Source organism: Diplodia seriata (genome assembly GCF_021436955.1).
Source record: "Diplodia seriata strain FDS-637 chromosome Unknown scaffold_10, whole genome shotgun sequence".
Classification (NCBI taxonomy): domain Eukaryota; kingdom Fungi; phylum Ascomycota; class Dothideomycetes; order Botryosphaeriales; family Botryosphaeriaceae; genus Diplodia; species Diplodia seriata.
In genome coordinates this window covers 891,510-907,169 of record NW_027117317.1, presented here as the reverse complement: position 1 = coordinate 907,169, position 15,660 = coordinate 891,510, and the positions used below count along the sequence as shown (strand labels likewise).

Below are 15,660 nucleotides of genomic sequence, written 5' to 3'. Positions count from 1 at the left end.
GCGGGTTCGGAGGAGACGGTCGAGAACCGAGATTCAGCGGGCGTCTCGGCGGGAGTTTCGGTTTCGAAGGGTTGCATCACTTGCGACAAAAGGGGATGGATCAAAGGGAGGTGCGTGACTGTGCTGGCTCTGTCAATGCCAATTGCTTCCACAGGTGCCGAATAATCCGGCCCAGATCCCGAGCCCCGCGGGTTGAAGGATTCCTCGTCCACACTCGCAGCTGCGAAAAAGGGATTCTCGTTGGGATTGGCCTGGATTGCAGGCGACGGAGCAGGCGATTGTGCCCATGGTGAACTGGGGTACTGTTCGTATTCTTCGTATTGAGTCGTGAGCTTGAAACGGTAAAAGTCTTCGCCAGCGAAGTGTGGTGTATTGCCTGCTCGGCTGCGAATGTCAGTTGCTTTGGGGGTTGGCTGTGGCCTGTTTGCAGATTGCGTCTCTGGGGAGCCCTGGGAATCCTTGGACGAGTGAGCGCCTGAGTCCCTCCTTGAGACGTCGATGCTTGAGTAATCCCGAGTAAGCGTGACCAGTTTCCCTCTCTCTAACACCCGGTTGATTCCAGAGTTATCGATAAGTGCTTGAGGCTCGTGGTCGAGTGCCCGGAGAACCGGAAAGACTTGGCAATACGGTCCTTTGTGGAGTTCCTCGCCCACACTGGAGAAGTCCGGATCACTGAATGTGGATTCTTTGAGACGTTGTTGAATGAGGATGGAGGGAGGATCGGATAATTGGACATCCCGTTGCGGGGTCATCGGGTGACCTTGGCCCACTACGTGAGGGGTATGGCTCGCAGTCCTCATAGGGCCTCGTGGTCGAGGTGGGAGGCCGGACGTTCTTTGCTCCCCCGCTGTGTCTTTTTTCGTTCGTTCATGTCCAGCAAAAGAATGCCTCGATTCCAACTTGGGGCGCATTCTGCGGGAAGACGGCTCTTGCTGCTGCTGCTGCTGCTGTTGAAAAATATCCACGTTTTCAGCCTTGCCCTCCTTTACTTTGCTCTCTTCATTACTCTGTGGATGTTCCGTCGCCTTGAACGATGAGCTTCGATTGACAGTCCCAACTGAGTTGAAGGAAGCTTTTTGACCCCATGGAACGTTTTCGATATCTGTTGGATCGGCAGGTACGGCAAGTGTCACCCTTTCCGCTCCATACCAATCTCTCATGATATTCGTAACCACTTTCCACCACGCATCCAACCCAGGCTCCGATGACAAAAGCAATGTCAAATCATACAGGTTCGGCGTTTGATATTGCGGGTCCTCGACAGTCTGCATGGTGGCACCTGGGGGCATGAAGGAAGCGGCAGAAACCAACGGCGTGCTCACGCTCGACAATTGCCTGTCCCGTGGCGTTCCGGTTTCCCTCACGTCCATTGCGCCAACGGTTGGGGAGAGCGCAGTGAAGGGCTGATGAAAAGAGGATGACCATGTTCGCGGAGTGCCAGGAACATACGGGAAAGGATACGAAGGCGTGCGCAAGGGCATCTGGGCGGGGGTAGCGGGGACGCTGCCGCGGACGGTCTTGGAGGATTCGGTCGACTCTGTCGAGGTGGTGAGGGAGGTAGGGATGGGGCTGCTGAAAGCAGCATCGAGGGAGGGGGATATGGCATCAGAAGATTCTTCCTTGATCGGAGAGACTCTGCGCGCACCCATGAACTTGGGACTGGGAGGTGCACCACCCATGCTGCTCAGTTTAGCGCGTTGCTGACTCAGGACCATTTTTGCATGGACGGCCTGCTTCAGACGATCCAGCTCCGCAGCAACCGGGGTTGGCGGCGGTCTTGCGGTTGTTGCCGGCCCTGCTGGTGGAACGGCAACGCTCTTGCTGGCTGTTGCGGCGGCATCGGCGCTCGCAGAGTCTGCAGCGGGGGCGTCGGTGGACGCTGGCGGGCTTGGGCGAGGGCTCAGCGGCGGCGTTTCATCGCTTGCTGTGGACGCGTGCGGTGAGCGGTTCAGCGGCGGGCGAGGCGGCTGGCTATCGTCGTCGGGTGGGCTCTCGTGCGTGGTGAGCTCGGGCTCGGGCTCAGGCTCAGATGCGTCGCTGTCGAGAGCTTGAGCAGTGGTTGGCGATGGTGGTGGGGATTTTCTGATCATCTCGTCCCCGTCTCCTGCCACCGCCCGCTGCTCTGGGGTCGCCGAACGAAGGGAGCTGCGTGTGATGGGGGACCAATGCTGTGCGAAGACCACATCAGAGTGACACTGCTCGCTGACGGACTGACGGCGGGCAGGCAGACGATCGGCGGGTGAGGTGCGCGGCGAAGAATGCGCGAGAGGCAAGGTCTCAAAGGGACAGGCGGTGCGAGCGCAGGCGATGACGTCGGAAGCAGACTGCAGGCGTCAGGGTCGGCCAGCGGCTGCACAACCCAGCAACGCAGAGTCGCACGCGGGCCAAGACAAAGGGCTTAGAAGGGGCGGTTCGCAGGGCAGCGCGGCGAGGAGCGAGGGTAGTGGGTAGGCGGCGCTGGCGCTTTAGGGTCCTCCGCGCAGCGACTAAGGTGCGTGTGGTTGCTGCCGTTGCCCTGCCCTCGACTGCTCCGGGCTAGGTCGCAGCAGTAACAGTAGGGGGCCCGCTTAGGATGCTTGCCACCCCCCAGCGCGAGCGTGCCCGCCAGAGCCCACGTCGCCGGCACGATGGGAGGCCAGGCGACGCTCGATGCGTGGATCGAGGCGCGCAGCTAGCGGATAGCGGCCGCTGCTCTGAGCAACACCCATACCGTGCGCTCGGCGAGAGACGCCCCAGGCAATGCCCTGCAATGACGAAGGCCAAGCTTTGCAGCCGGCATGGAACACACCAGCCGCCCGGCCTGCGCCTCCGCGAGCCCTGCTGCGCGCCGCTCCACCGCCCAACGCCCTGCGCGATCCAGCGCGATCCAGCGCCCGTCGGTGCCCAGCCGACAGCTTAGGCCCTCCGGATTCCACCCATACCACGTGTTCAACAGCCGCAATGGAAGCGCCATCCTAGCGCGGCCCGAGCGGCCTGGCGCGCGCAGAGAAGCGAAATAATGATTATCTGCCGGCCCCGGCCAGCAGCCCTCTATCTACTCGTACACTGAACCCGCGCCTGCAGCGCTCGAATCTGCACTCCCAGGCTCGCGATAGCGCCATCGCCATCGCCATCGCCTGCCCTACCCTGCCCTGCGCTGCCCTGCGCCTGGGCCCGGTCGCGCGCTGCCCTCTGCGGCTCCGCTCTGCCATGTCACCGCGGCCCGGACGCGACGCTTTTGTAAAGCGTCATCTGATGTGATCGTATCTACACCACCAGTTACCTGTTCCTTCCCGCTGCCTTCTTGCAAAATGCCGGGGTTGTCCGCATGTCGCCTCACTCCAGCCACCTTACTCCACTGCCCTCAATTCCATGCCATGCCTCGCCTACTCGTGACCGTCTCGCTTGCCCCTGCGCCTACCCGTTCGCGCGCCAAACGCCTTATTACCATGCTCTCACTGTGCCGCGGGAAACATAATCGCGAATAAATGCTTGCTGTCCTAGGATGCGTGCTATGCCGCGGGTTGAGCCGGCGCCGACGGCAGGAGTTCAATCTGCCGGATCAGAAAGCTTTTCTCGTCCGTGAACTGGTCATCCTCCGTCCGATCATCGAGGAAGGTGGGCAGGAACCGGAGCAGCCGGTCCCTGTTGTTGATCAGGATCTTTTGCACGGCCACTGATTTGTTCGGATTCGCCACGAACACCTGTGCCGCAACGATCAGCATAACGCTTCGGAAGCCTGCCGAGCTTCCCCATCCTTGCACGCACCTTGAAAACGTGGAAGCCCTCATAGTTTATCATGCGCCTATCGTCCCGGAGGAGCTTCATAATGATCTTCAGGTGCTCCCCTGATGCGACGTACTGCGTCATGACGTTGTAGTTTGCCCGGTCCAGCAGCAGCTCTCCCAGCAGTTTGATCGACTGCCGCTTCGTCACATAACTGTCTGACTGCACCAGCACCGCGTTGTAAGTCTTGAAGAATCGATCGAAGTTCGTCTGCAAGTAGTCCGAGACTAGTGCCTTGTGCTTTGTCAAGATGTCCTGTGCGCTCAAGTTAACGTCAGTCATTCGATATTCAGGCGGTCTGTGGGGTATACCCTGAAGGTGTTGAATGCGTCCGCACACGCCTCAAATGCGCCCCGATCGATCCACTCGAAGAATTTCCAGAAGACCCCGTCTCCTGACGACGGCATCGTTGGATCAATGTTCGCCAACATGTCTTTGCCCCGCCTGTCGGGCTCGTCGTACAGGATCAGAGCCGCAACGGCGTCATGCTTCAATGCCTCCCTCAGCACCCCACCGCAGGCCATGGCGCTTTCTCTGCGCTCGTAGCCATAGCAAAGTTCTATTATGATCTCCGGTCGGTTGGACAAGACATAGTGCATCGCCGGCGGCTCGGCATTAGCGTTGTTGGGTATCCGGTAGCGGAAGGCATTCGAGATAATAATCTGGGTATCTTTACGGGCCTCGAAAGGAAGTTTGTGGATGTTCTGGGCGAGGTATAGCAGGAGGTCTTCGGCGCAGATCAGGTTGACGAGCTGGTAGACCTGCTCTGGGCTTACTTCCGCCTCTGCTTCGGGTCAGAGTCAAGATGCACGGCCGCGCAGAGGGTGCTTACCCGGGGTCCCTTGGAGCACAATCTTCATCTGGGTGAGATTGCGCGACAGATCCTCCTCGGTCTTCGGTTGGGGCTTCTCCTCGGCGGCGAGGCGCAGGAGAGCCTCCTTGGTGGAGCGCACGAGGTCCATGTTGTTCCGCTGCTTATTGCGGTTGAAGAGGAAGGCCATGGCGGCAGCGGTTGCTAGGTTAAAAGCCGCTTCCGGGCAGGGAAGATCATGCGCGGATCGAGTGGTCTAATTGGACTGCGGGCGAGATAGCGCGGCGGGCTGTTGCTGCTGTCGTACCGGAGACGCGGGGCGAGGCGGCGGGAGTCTGGCAAGATAGAGTGGCTCGCAGGACTATCGACGGTCCCTTACCGTTGACAAGGGAGATGTACGGCGTGGAATGGTTGTTTTCGAGCCGGCCGGCGTGAGACGTGGGGCAGCTAGAGTCGCCGGGTCGAGGTTGCTGCAGGGACTCCGTTCACGCCCAAACAGCGCAACACGTTGGCAGCGCCACCCGCCAGGCACCGGCGAGCAGCAGCCCACCTGCGGCATGGCCTTATGGGCCGGTCGGGTGCTAGTTGACAGTGCAAATTGCCAAATGACGCTGGTGAGCGCGTTTGTTCACCAGCCGATTCACCGCATCGTGAAGCTTCGTCCGCCGCGCGAGCTACTTGAATCATGACGCAGCTGCCCACAGCGGAGCGGATTCCAGCCCTCTTCGGATCCACTTGGGAGTCACCTCCGATCGCGATTGCGTCCTCTGGACGATGCATGCTACTCTAGAACTGCCCCTGACTTCCAGAATCTCCGCTCATTGGACCATGCCAAACGGCATCAACCCTGCAGGACAGAAAGCGCCGAACCAGACGGCTCCCGCCCGTTGCACTTGCTCCAACGGTCCATCCCACGGAATGAGCCCACGCGAGCTCATACCCTGCGCTCAAGCCCCATTCTTGAAGAAATCGTGGCGCAAAGCCTAGCTCGGTCAACAATAAACAAAACAGACGCAGGGCACGGCAGGGCTTACCTCGGATGCTGTCAGCCGCCGCGAGCTCTCATACACGACCAACCGGCTCACAAGGTCTCTGGCCTTGTCCTCACAATCAGGCAAGAGCTCGGTCCATGGTTTCGATGGGTATTCGTAGAACTGCACCTTGCCCCAGTCCCGAAACCGCTTGGCTTCCTTTCAAGACAAGTTAGCAACCGCTCTACGGATATGAGACAGCCACGTTACCGGCCAAACATCGTCATTCGGCGTCCCCAAGCTCTGGAAATGGCTGTTGACAAGAGCGAGGTCGCTGCCAAGTTCCCCCGAATCGAAGAGGGGGCTTCCTTTAAGGCACGCCACCTCCGCTACTACGCAACCTGCCGCCCACATGTCGAGTGCTGGCCCGTAGGACGTATTGCCGAATAGAAGTTCGGGGGGCCTGTAATGCGTCGTCCCGACGTCCGTGATCTTCTGGTTGGCCGGTTCTGCACCATGAACGCCGTCCTTCCACGCAATGCCAAAATCTGCCAGGAATGCCGGGCCCGCCGGTGATCTGAGGAGGACGTTAGAAGGTTTCACGTCCCGGTGGATAATTCCGAGCGAATGGAGGTGCCCCAGCGCCTCGAACAGGTCGCGCAGACAACTCGTGGCCTGCGTGCGGGTAAGTTCCCTCCTGCTTAGAAGTTGCTCCAGATCGCAACGCATGAACTCGGACACCAAGACGAAGCGGCCGCCTGCTTGCCAGAACGTCTCCAACAAGGGCATGATGTGGTTCTGCTCCGATCGTGCTGTTTCTAACAATTGCGCCTCCTTCTGAGAATCGTGAGGCGGGCTCATCATAGACGGCACGGTAACCTTGAGTGCCACGAGCTTGCTTGCACGAGGACTGATATCGCCGTCAAGACGCCTGGCCTTATAGATTTCGGAGAACAAGCCGTTGTCATGGTGGGCCACGTTTTTGTACTTCCCTATGTGGAAGCCGGTGTTTTCAGGAAGAATATCGTCGTCATGCTGGGTTGACGTTAGTAGACATGCATGATCCCGCTGGGTGCTCATGCGAAGATTGCCAACAGCCCAATACCGCGGCCCTGAGCTAGCGGGATTTCTGGATGATGGTTTACCTCTGGTGTCTCGGCTTCTACTGCCGGTGAGCGTGACGACAACTCTTGCACAACAGCTTCGCAGCGTAGCTCGTAGTCAACCTACCAATGCTTAGACGTGCGTAGTGCCGTCGGCCGTGGAACACATACGTATGTCGTCGCGCGCGTAAAGGCGGCATCCTCGAGAGCTCTAGCTTCTTTGCTGGCGTCGGCCGGAGTGGCTTCTGGGTGCGCACGCTTGTAGCATGATGTTCTGCACCAACACATTCAATGAGCACGGGAGGGAATCGGCGAGGACGGGCGTGCACTCGGGAAAGCCGGCGGCGGATACTTCGTGTCGCGGAAATGCGACAGACCCGTCGGCCGAAGGGCTGCCGTACATGTTGACGATGGTTGCCAGGCGATCCGAAAAGCTCAAGGTGGCGCGCCAGGCGTCGGCGGAAGCCATGGCGAGAGAGTGAGGCGTCCGGGCACGGCTGCGCCGGTTGGGCTGCCGTGTAGGGCTGCAATTTCGCAGGGCGTCCGGGCGGCGCTGGCTGACGTCTGCGCAGAGGTTCTGGGCTCGGGCGGGCAGAGGGCGGCGTCGGCGGGCAGCACTTTATGCGACACTGGCCTAGGCGGACGGATCGGGCTCGTTGGTGCAGCAAATTAGGAGTGGCGCGCGGAAGTGCCTGGCTGCGGTGCGCGGGAGAGGAATAGCCCCGGTGGTCTGTGGTGTCTTCGTGACGAACGTCAGCCAGCAAACCGGCCTCACGCCTCGAACACCACCCTCGCTCCTCTCGAAGCAGAGCCCCCGCTTGCACTGTCTGCGCCGCGCCGCGCAGGCTCTATGTGATCGTCCTGCCGCTCAATCCGGCGCCCTCCCCGCACTGCTCCCCCGCGACCATGGAGCTGTCCAGGAAAGACTACCCGGCCATGCTGGTGAGTGGAGCTCCGGGAAGCTGCGCCGCGCCCGCTCACGTCCAGTTACAGGAGTCGCTCCAGCCTACACAGGCCGTAGCAGTCTTGAACGACCGCGTCAAGCACATCCAGAGGGTCAACGCAGACATCGCCGACTTCCTGCAGGTACGCGCCCCGCGCCGCCCCGCCCACCGCTACTGACGCCGGGAAAGGAGCGCCGACGCTTGGAGGACCAATATGCCCAAGGCCTTCGCAAGCTGGCCGCCAGGCAGCTTCCCGATGCAGGCGCTGACCTCGGGTACGTCGCTCCTGCCACCTCCCCGCTGTGCGCCGCGAGCTGACCGCATTGTAGCGTCTTCACCCTGCCGTGGCAGCGCATCGTCGGCGCGACAGAGGCCCTTGCCGAATCGCACCACGCGCTGGCCCACAAGCTCGAGGCCGACGTCGAGCGTCCTCTGCGCGACTTCGACAAGACAAACCGCGAGATGCAGGCCATGTCCAACATCAGCGGTAACATGGCGCATATGGCCAAGGAGATCGACAGCGCACAGAAGCGAGCAGACAAGCTGAAGGAAAAGGGCGCCAAAGCCCCGGCCGGCAAGGTTGCGACTGCCAGCACTGATGTCGAGAATGCCAATCAGCAATGGGGTTCTCAGGCGCCATTCGTCTTTGAGCAGCTCCAGTCCGTTGACGAGAGCCGCATCAACCAGCTGCGGGACGCTCTCACCCAGTTCCAGACTCTGGAACTCGATTCGATTGACAGGTCTCGAGGACCTACTGAGCAGTGCCTCGGCGTGATACTGGAGGTGCAGACGGCCGACGAGATCAAGACGTTTGCCTTGAAAACCACGAGCGGGAAGCCCAAATTTGAGACGCAAAGGGGCAGGAATCAAGCACAGGCCAGCAGCAGTTCGACCCCGGCAATCCAGCCACCCCCCACCCCGGACGACGGATCGAGCCAGCGGTCTGGTTCAGGTGGGTCGCCTGTCGTGCCTGCTGAACCTCGCTTACGCCCTGCAGTACAGGAGCAGAAGCACGGTGGACTTCATGGCCTGAAGCGCTTGGGAACTGTCCTCGGCCGTCGAAAGAGCACGGCACCTTATGCTCGGGCTTCGTCTCCGGACAGGAAATCTTCGACTCCCAACCTAGGAGCTGCCTTCTCCTCTTTTGGAAGCCGGGGCAACAAGTCGAGAGATGCAGACCATCGGCCGGCGTCGCCATCTCGACTTGCAGAAAGCCAGATCCCAAGCTCTCCAGAGGCCAGCGAATCAATCACTTCTCCCGTCAGAAGAGAAAGCGCATCAGTAGATCGAACCAATGGCATTTCTCCGGTCCTTGAGGACGAGCCAAAGGACTCAGAGATGATGAACGGTGGTCAGAGCTCGGGCATACCACAACTGCAAGAACCGCTGCAACCTACAACCTCTTCGACTGCTTCACTGGAGGTCAGTTCATCCGTTTGAAAATCTAAACTTGAAAGTCCCTCGCTGACGGAACTATTGGTAGCCGCAGAAGGATGCAGATGGCTTTACTGTGCCGGCAGCATCTGCCACATCTGATCTGTTTGCGCAAGCGGAGGCAGACGCGGCTGCGTAAGTTCCCTATCGGCAACCCTTAACCATTCCAAGCAATTGACTTTCTTTCAGCGAGAGCGTTCCTCCGCAATTCAAGGTGGACATCAGAAATGCTCCGATCCAAGAAGAGGATAGCGGCGAGGCAGAAAGTGCGATGGCAAACGTTGCAAACACTCTTCGAATGGTTAGTCCTGGATGAAATTGATACGGCCATGATGCTGACAGCTTTGCAGCAAGCGGCACCGACCAAGAGATCCAATACCACGAGGGGCAGACGAGACGTTCGCAACACCATATTCGTGCCCTCCACGTCTCAGGGTCCCGACCTCCCGCCTTTCGCTGAGCCGACCAACGCTCCACCATTGCCGACTACTACATCGCCATCAGCCTCGCCCCTACCTTCCGCTTCGCCAAATCTATCATCAGTCTCTCCACAAATACCGATTCCTGCATCCCCGCCATCGGCAAGGCCACAGTCTCCGCTCCGACCAGCCAGTCACCGTCTGAACCTCGGCGACGATCATCCCGCTTCCGACACGCAGTCAATCCGTTCGGGCCGTTCGCTTAGCAGCTCGTACAGCCACACTGTTCGCCACCCGGACATGCATGAGCCTGGGTTGAACTCATCGATTGTCGAGACGGTAAGCACCTGGTTCGAGCACGGCCATGTGACCAGGGCGGTTGTTATCGGCGAACTTGCTTTGGCGTACAACCCTACGGATCTTTCGATTCCCTTTGGCAACGAGACGATAAGGCTTGAGAATTTTCCTGTTCTCGAGAAAGTTGCACCCAATCCGACGTTCGTGGACCAAGTTGCGGATAAAGCCGGTGATTACAATATCAACCTATCCAGTATCACACGGACGCAAGTTGCCTTCAAGTACCAGGTGCACCTTGACGAAAGCAACATTGCATCATTTGCTCCCATCGCTTTGACACCGGCATGGAAGGTCGAGCCCAACCAAACGTCTGTCATCCTCAACTATTCTCTCAACCCCGCATTCCGCCTTGCGGCCGGCCATACGAGCATCACACTGAGCAACGTTGTTCTCATCGTGCATCTTGATCCTGCTGGTGCAAAGTCTTCCCACTGCCAATCAAAGCCAGTTGGCACCTTCTCGAGGGAAAAATCCTTGATTTATTGGCGCCTCGGCGACGTTACCCTGAGTGCGGATCAGCCTGCCCAGGCACTCCGCGCCCGCTTTTACACCGATGGCGAGGCCAAGCCCGGCAACATCGAGGCGCGGTGGGAGATGACCGGTGACAATGCAAGCGGCCACGGAAGCGGGCTGGGCGTCTCACAATTGGTGCAAGCAGGCGAGGCAGTAGAAGCTGAGGACGACCCGTTTGCGGATGAAAGTGCAGCGCCCAGCAGCCCCGCCATCACATGGAAAGACATTCCAGTTGTCAAAAGGATTTCAAACGGTACTTACACTGCCGTATAAAGGTATAGCGAGAACTACACTGCATCGTTCTTGAGGTTGTTGGGTAATGAGATGGCCGTTGGCAGGCATAATTATGCGTATCGAGGGATTTTTTCTCTTTTCTTTTGTAAAGCGAAAGATATCACGCATCGCAGCGCTTCTCTGTCTGAGGTTGCTTGCACGTCACTCCTTCGTCTTTTCTTGGATATCTTCGTCTCTTTTGTATATACTCCCTTCTTTGCATCCTGAGACCCGGATAACCCCTTGTCTGTATATTACTCTTGGCCACTCCTTAGTCAATTTGTCCCCTCTTGTCAATCGTACTCCCTGAATAATCATCCGAGACGGGATTCGACTTGGGATTCACCACGCAAAATCGGTTGGTCCCAACATATTTTTCCGTGCGGTTGTCATCTAGCGAGTCAGTTCATGTACGTTTGCTCGAAAGTTTTTGTTTTGCTCCCCGTGGGCGCCTCCGCGCAGGCTCTACGATTTGTTGGTGTACACAAAGCGCAGGCGAGTCGTCTCTGGTCCGGCGTTGCTGTCTATAATTTGGACAACCATGAGAAGACACTAAGACTATTGTAATGTATAAGTATACACTTCAGCATTCCTTTCGACTTTGGGTGTCAAGAATGGCTGTAGGTTCGTTGTCTACTATAGGCTTTGGAGTCGCATATCTAGGGCTACGATCCACTAAACCTAATGGCTCTGCCTTGAGTTAGATGCGCTTTTATTACTCAATTCGTTGGTGAGTCTTAGTTAAGGAGTGCCTGGTTTATCCTTCCCTTTTCGGCACTATACATGCTGACAAGCAGACTAAGTCCCAACATGATTGGTTACCCGGTACCACTCATGCAGTCTCTTTCGGAACAGCCTTTCAAACAATGCAGCACAGGTACCAACAAGAACCACCAAGCTGCAAAGCCGAGTCTGGCTAGCTCTGATTGTCTGCTCATTTTCCTTGCCCGTTTCCGAAGCGCCACCAACACGCCATTGCGGATGAATGTCTCGGAATAGCCGACAATTAGTACGATTTTATTTCTGTCTTCCCTGATTGTTTTCCCCACTAGGTGCGGGACGAGGCGCGTCCGAGTTTTGCGCGAGCATACCTGCGTCAGCGAGACAACCACGAATAGCTGCTCGCTGGCAAAGAAAGATACGCGGCGGACGCGAACAGCAAACCTCCAACGTGACTTGCGTACTGCCTTTGGCCTGTTTTATGCGGGCTGGACATTCTTACTCTCACTTATAACCACATAATAGCCCCGTACAAGGCCACTCTCGTTTTGCATATTTTGCGTGACTGATCTGTTCGACGTCATATCTGTAACCGACCTTTTCCCAAAGCACAAGTGCGGGAATCCGTTGAATACTCAAGGTGCCTATCCGCCAAGGAAGGTTGTATAGTGCATCTACTTTTGTTTCCTATATTTATAAGCAGGGTGGCAATCATACCTTCGAAATGAAGGGATTATGAACAAATATCTTTCCACTGTGTGGATATCACCTGCAGCTCTCGTAACTCAACACCACGGATATTTCATCCTAATACCAGGTGCGCAGTTTAGATGAAGTGAAAAGGCTAGCTATCCAGTGCCTAATCGTCGACTTACACAAGGAGAAAGAACATGCTCGTGGCGTCTGTTTGAGGTTACTTTACTTCAGAGCGAATCAAAGTCAGTGCCGGTTGTATGTAGATCGTTGAGAGTCGAGTTGCCTTCTCGCGGTACGACGTCACACTGAGGCGCGTAAATTCATCAAGCCGCCTCTAGCAAGACGACATACGATGCGCACCATTCGGAGATCACTAGAAAAGCCAGGTGGTGCCTTGAGCAGGATTAACATTACGTATTTATTACAATGAGCTGCGCCACAGCAGGGCGCGTGTCTCCTCCAACTGTCTCTGCTTCCCCACACCCCCACCATTAATAATGTCTTCTCCACATCGCGGGACACCTCTCCAGTATTCCAAGTCCGCAGACAAACCAGAGAACGACAAAACGGTGGAGAGCCCTATATCCTCGTGTGGCCCATCCGTGTGTTTTCCGATTTACATCCCCCGAACCCCAATCATGACAGTCAGATCTGTATTCCGTCCGCATGAACAACCCAAATTGTCGTCATAAGAGCGCACAAACGCACTTGCCATACCCTCGGTCACCGTAACGGGTAGGCAGCGAGTGTGGAGAAGAATATGAAGAAACGAATGAAGCTATATCTACTTGAATTTTTAGGTAAGCGACCGGAATGGGGTATATCGCTCTCTCTGAACCAAATAAATGCCTGTAAACCCTCATTAAAGTAGTAATTTGCCCTTTCGTTGGTGGACCCCGCACGAATGATTCAAAATCGTCCGGTTGGTCTATCAGGGTCTCCGTGGAAAAGGCATAAGGCGAACTTTGGCACCGTAATTTTCGATCCAGCCTTGCTGCGCAACGCAGCCGCGCGTTCGGCGTTGGCGTAGTTGATCGTAGCGTATTGTGGCTTAGTGTGGCTGCGTGCAGGGAAACGAGGCGCGGCTGCGACTCGATCACGTCGTCTCGGTTCGCTAGTTACTGTTGCCGGAATAGCGGAAAACAGTGGCGACACCCGAGCCGGGCCGGGGTCTGGTCGCAAGAAACAAAATCGCGGTGTGACAAAGGGCGCGGCGCGGAAAATGCAAGATAAACTCCGTCTTATGCAATGGTCGTAAGAGGCATGAGTGGGCTGGCATGAGCCCGCGCGAGCATCATCGTGATTACAGGGGTGTTGTGTGCTCCGTGAAAAGTGTGCAGTCGAGTCTCAGGAGTAAAGATGCCATGACGTTCTTCCAGAAACCGTCTTTACCGATATTCACGCTCGTGATCCGAGGCCGAGGCGAGAGTGTCGCCTTCCCAGCCTTCTGAATCAACGGGGCTGCGAGGTCCGTTCGAGGGGCTCCTGGTTCCCGAAGAGAAGGACGACGACGAGCCAATTGTCCATTCGTCGCTGTCCGAGGTGGGGTGGAATTCCTCGTAGAAATGGGTCATGACATGGCCAGATTCCTGCGATTCGCCAAGCTCGGTGAAGTCATAGTCCCATCTGAACATCTTGTCGGCCTGGACGCGAGGAAGGAACTTCTGCTTCGCAAGAAAGAAGATGGAACCGGCAACTGTATGGGCATCGTTATTAGCCACTAACTTTCACAAATGAGGAAAATGATCTCGACTTACGGAGGCTACCACCGACAAGGTCAACAGCGTAGTGGTGCGACAGGTACATGGTCGACCACCACAGCCACAGGACGTAAGTGGTGAAAACGGGCCACATCTTGGGAAAGACGTAGGACAGGAAGAGGGCATGGATGGTCGCCCAGCCCGAGTGCAGGGACGGGAAGGCACCGAAAACCATGGGCGAGGCGGTGAAGGCAGAGGTGTAGAGATCCATGCCGAGGAGCTTGTCAATGGCTGCCAGACCGGCTGGGCTGCCAGGCATTCCGTAATTTGCGGGAGCGAGGCCGTAGATGTTCTCGTACCAAGGCGGAGAACACGGGAAGCAAAGTTGGATGATGACACCAGTCAGGTTCATGTACCCAAACGAGCGCGCATAGACCGGCAGCGAGCCGGGCGGGCCAAAGAGGAACATGACGCCGGAGCACACGAATGGAGAACCGAAATGGGTAATTCCGTAGGGGATCCAGGCCAGTACGTCCAGAACCACGTGCTTGTGTGCCGAAAGAATGTTGCTAAGATTCGCGCCGTACATGATGTTCTCTAGCGCTGGAAGGACGCGCACCCAGATGGGCGGGCGGTATTCGCCGGATATGAATCTGGCGGAACATTGTCAGTTTCATTTTGGCGGCCAATGGGGGGCCGCATTGCTGCTTACTGGCACGAGAAGAACAGGACCAGCCAGGTGATAGCAGGCAGGAACGGCAGGAAGAATTGCCTCGTTGCCGGTATGACCATAGACCCCATCAGCAGCGAGGCCACAAAAGTCTTGAACACGGGCCCAGGCTCTTCCATGACAGACAGGGCGAAGATACCAACGATGACCAGGAAGAGGTACTGGGCATCATAGTAGGACCACTGGTGGGCGCGCAGCGAGCGCAGAGTGTCCGAGGGCGAAAACGACGTCTCGAGCGAGGCAACAACCGATGTGGGCGACTGTCTGCTGCGAATCTTGGACTTGGTCGCGCGCCACTTCCTGCGAACCTTGTGGGGCACGAGTATGGGCAGCGAGGGCCGCCACGCCGGCAGCATGGCCTTGCGCGGCAGGTAGTCCTGATAGGACGGCAGGCGGGTGTGCATGGTGCCGGATTGTACGGTCTGCAGGCGAGGCAGAGGCAAAGGTGCGAAGGGCGGGCGGAAGAGAGACGGGAGTGCTCGGGCTTGCTCCTGCTGCGCGGCGGCGGTCCGGAACAGCGGGGAGAGGAGAGGTCGCTACTGTGCGGTCGTCGGGCGCATGCGAGGGCGGGCGGCGGGCGTTGAGGAGAAGAGGAGCGTAAGGCCTGTCTGGCGCGCACAAAGATCGGGGCAGCGGTGATGTTATGAAGGAGATGGGCTGAGTAAGTGGCCCTTTTGCGTGAGGCAGCCGCGCTAGCTAGCTCCCGGGACGTCCGGGCGCGGAGCACAGAGATTAAAATTGCGCCCCAGGCTGCACACGCGACTAACCGCCGACGCCCGTCCCCAGGCGATTGCTGCGCGCCAGGCCCACCGCGTCCAGCGCGCTGTTCCTGCTGCGTTTCCCATCTGCTGCAGGCGCCTTTGTTGAGCGAGTGCATGTGAAGCAGATGCCAGCATGGCGGGCCTTGGCGGTAGTATGACGCTTACACGGGCTAACGATTGCAAGGTACGCTCTGCCGAGCTAGCGCTGACCTCATCCTACAGCAGGCGTTTTCCACGCTGTTCCCTGCGGTAATCCATACAGCTGTCGGTCTAACGGTGCCGCGGCGCTGCGTCGTACTCGTACACCAAACCTCATCTCGCGCCGCAATCTCGTCGCAACAGGGCTCTCTAGTGCGCGGCTGCTCTGGTGTGCGAGCCACGCGACCGCCCACGCTGCCCTGCCAGCCTTCGGGACCGGGCGGGCCCATGCCCACACCATCCGTGCAACATGGGTTTTGCGGAT

The 15,660-nt window shown here is 57.8% G+C and overlaps 4 protein-coding genes across 4 annotated transcripts; 1 reads left to right on the top strand and 3 right to left on the bottom strand.

The window, feature by feature from the left end:
* Positions 1–3,491: 3,491 nt before the first annotated feature.
* HYM1 (Hym1p) lies at positions 3,492–4,766 on the bottom strand (the record flags this gene model as incomplete). The annotated part of the gene is made up of 4 exons (XM_066780873.1): positions 3,492–3,683; positions 3,748–4,020; positions 4,077–4,549; positions 4,598–4,766. The coding sequence occupies 4 exons, from the start codon at positions 4,764–4,766 to the stop codon at positions 3,492–3,494; spliced, it is 1,107 nt and encodes a 368-aa protein (XP_066628819.1).
* Positions 4,767–5,523: 757 nt separating this feature from the next.
* Positions 5,524–7,119, bottom strand: CSK1 (mitogen-activated protein kinase; the record flags this gene model as incomplete). The annotated part of the gene is made up of 5 exons (XM_066780872.1): positions 5,524–5,559; positions 5,611–5,766; positions 5,818–6,582; positions 6,822–6,924; positions 7,052–7,119. 5 exons carry the CDS (start codon positions 7,117–7,119, stop codon positions 5,524–5,526), a joined length of 1,128 nt encoding a protein of 375 aa, XP_066628818.1.
* A 437-nt stretch (positions 7,120–7,556) lies between these two features.
* Positions 7,557–10,590, top strand: SYP1 (Suppressor of Profilin deletion; the record flags this gene model as incomplete). Its single annotated transcript, XM_066780871.1, has 7 exons — positions 7,557–7,592; positions 7,644–7,736; positions 7,784–7,869; positions 7,924–9,016; positions 9,078–9,163; positions 9,218–9,329; positions 9,379–10,590. The coding sequence occupies 7 exons, from the start codon at positions 7,557–7,559 to the stop codon at positions 10,588–10,590; spliced, it is 2,718 nt and encodes a 905-aa protein (XP_066628817.1).
* A 2,804-nt stretch (positions 10,591–13,394) lies between these two features.
* On the bottom strand, positions 13,395–14,840 carry AUR1 (Phosphatidylinositol:ceramide phosphoinositol transferase (IPC synthase); the record flags this gene model as incomplete). The annotated part of the gene is made up of 3 exons (XM_066780870.1): positions 13,395–13,702; positions 13,764–14,359; positions 14,419–14,840. The coding sequence occupies 3 exons, from the start codon at positions 14,838–14,840 to the stop codon at positions 13,395–13,397; spliced, it is 1,326 nt and encodes a 441-aa protein (XP_066628816.1).
* Positions 14,841–15,660: the final 820 nt, after the last annotated feature.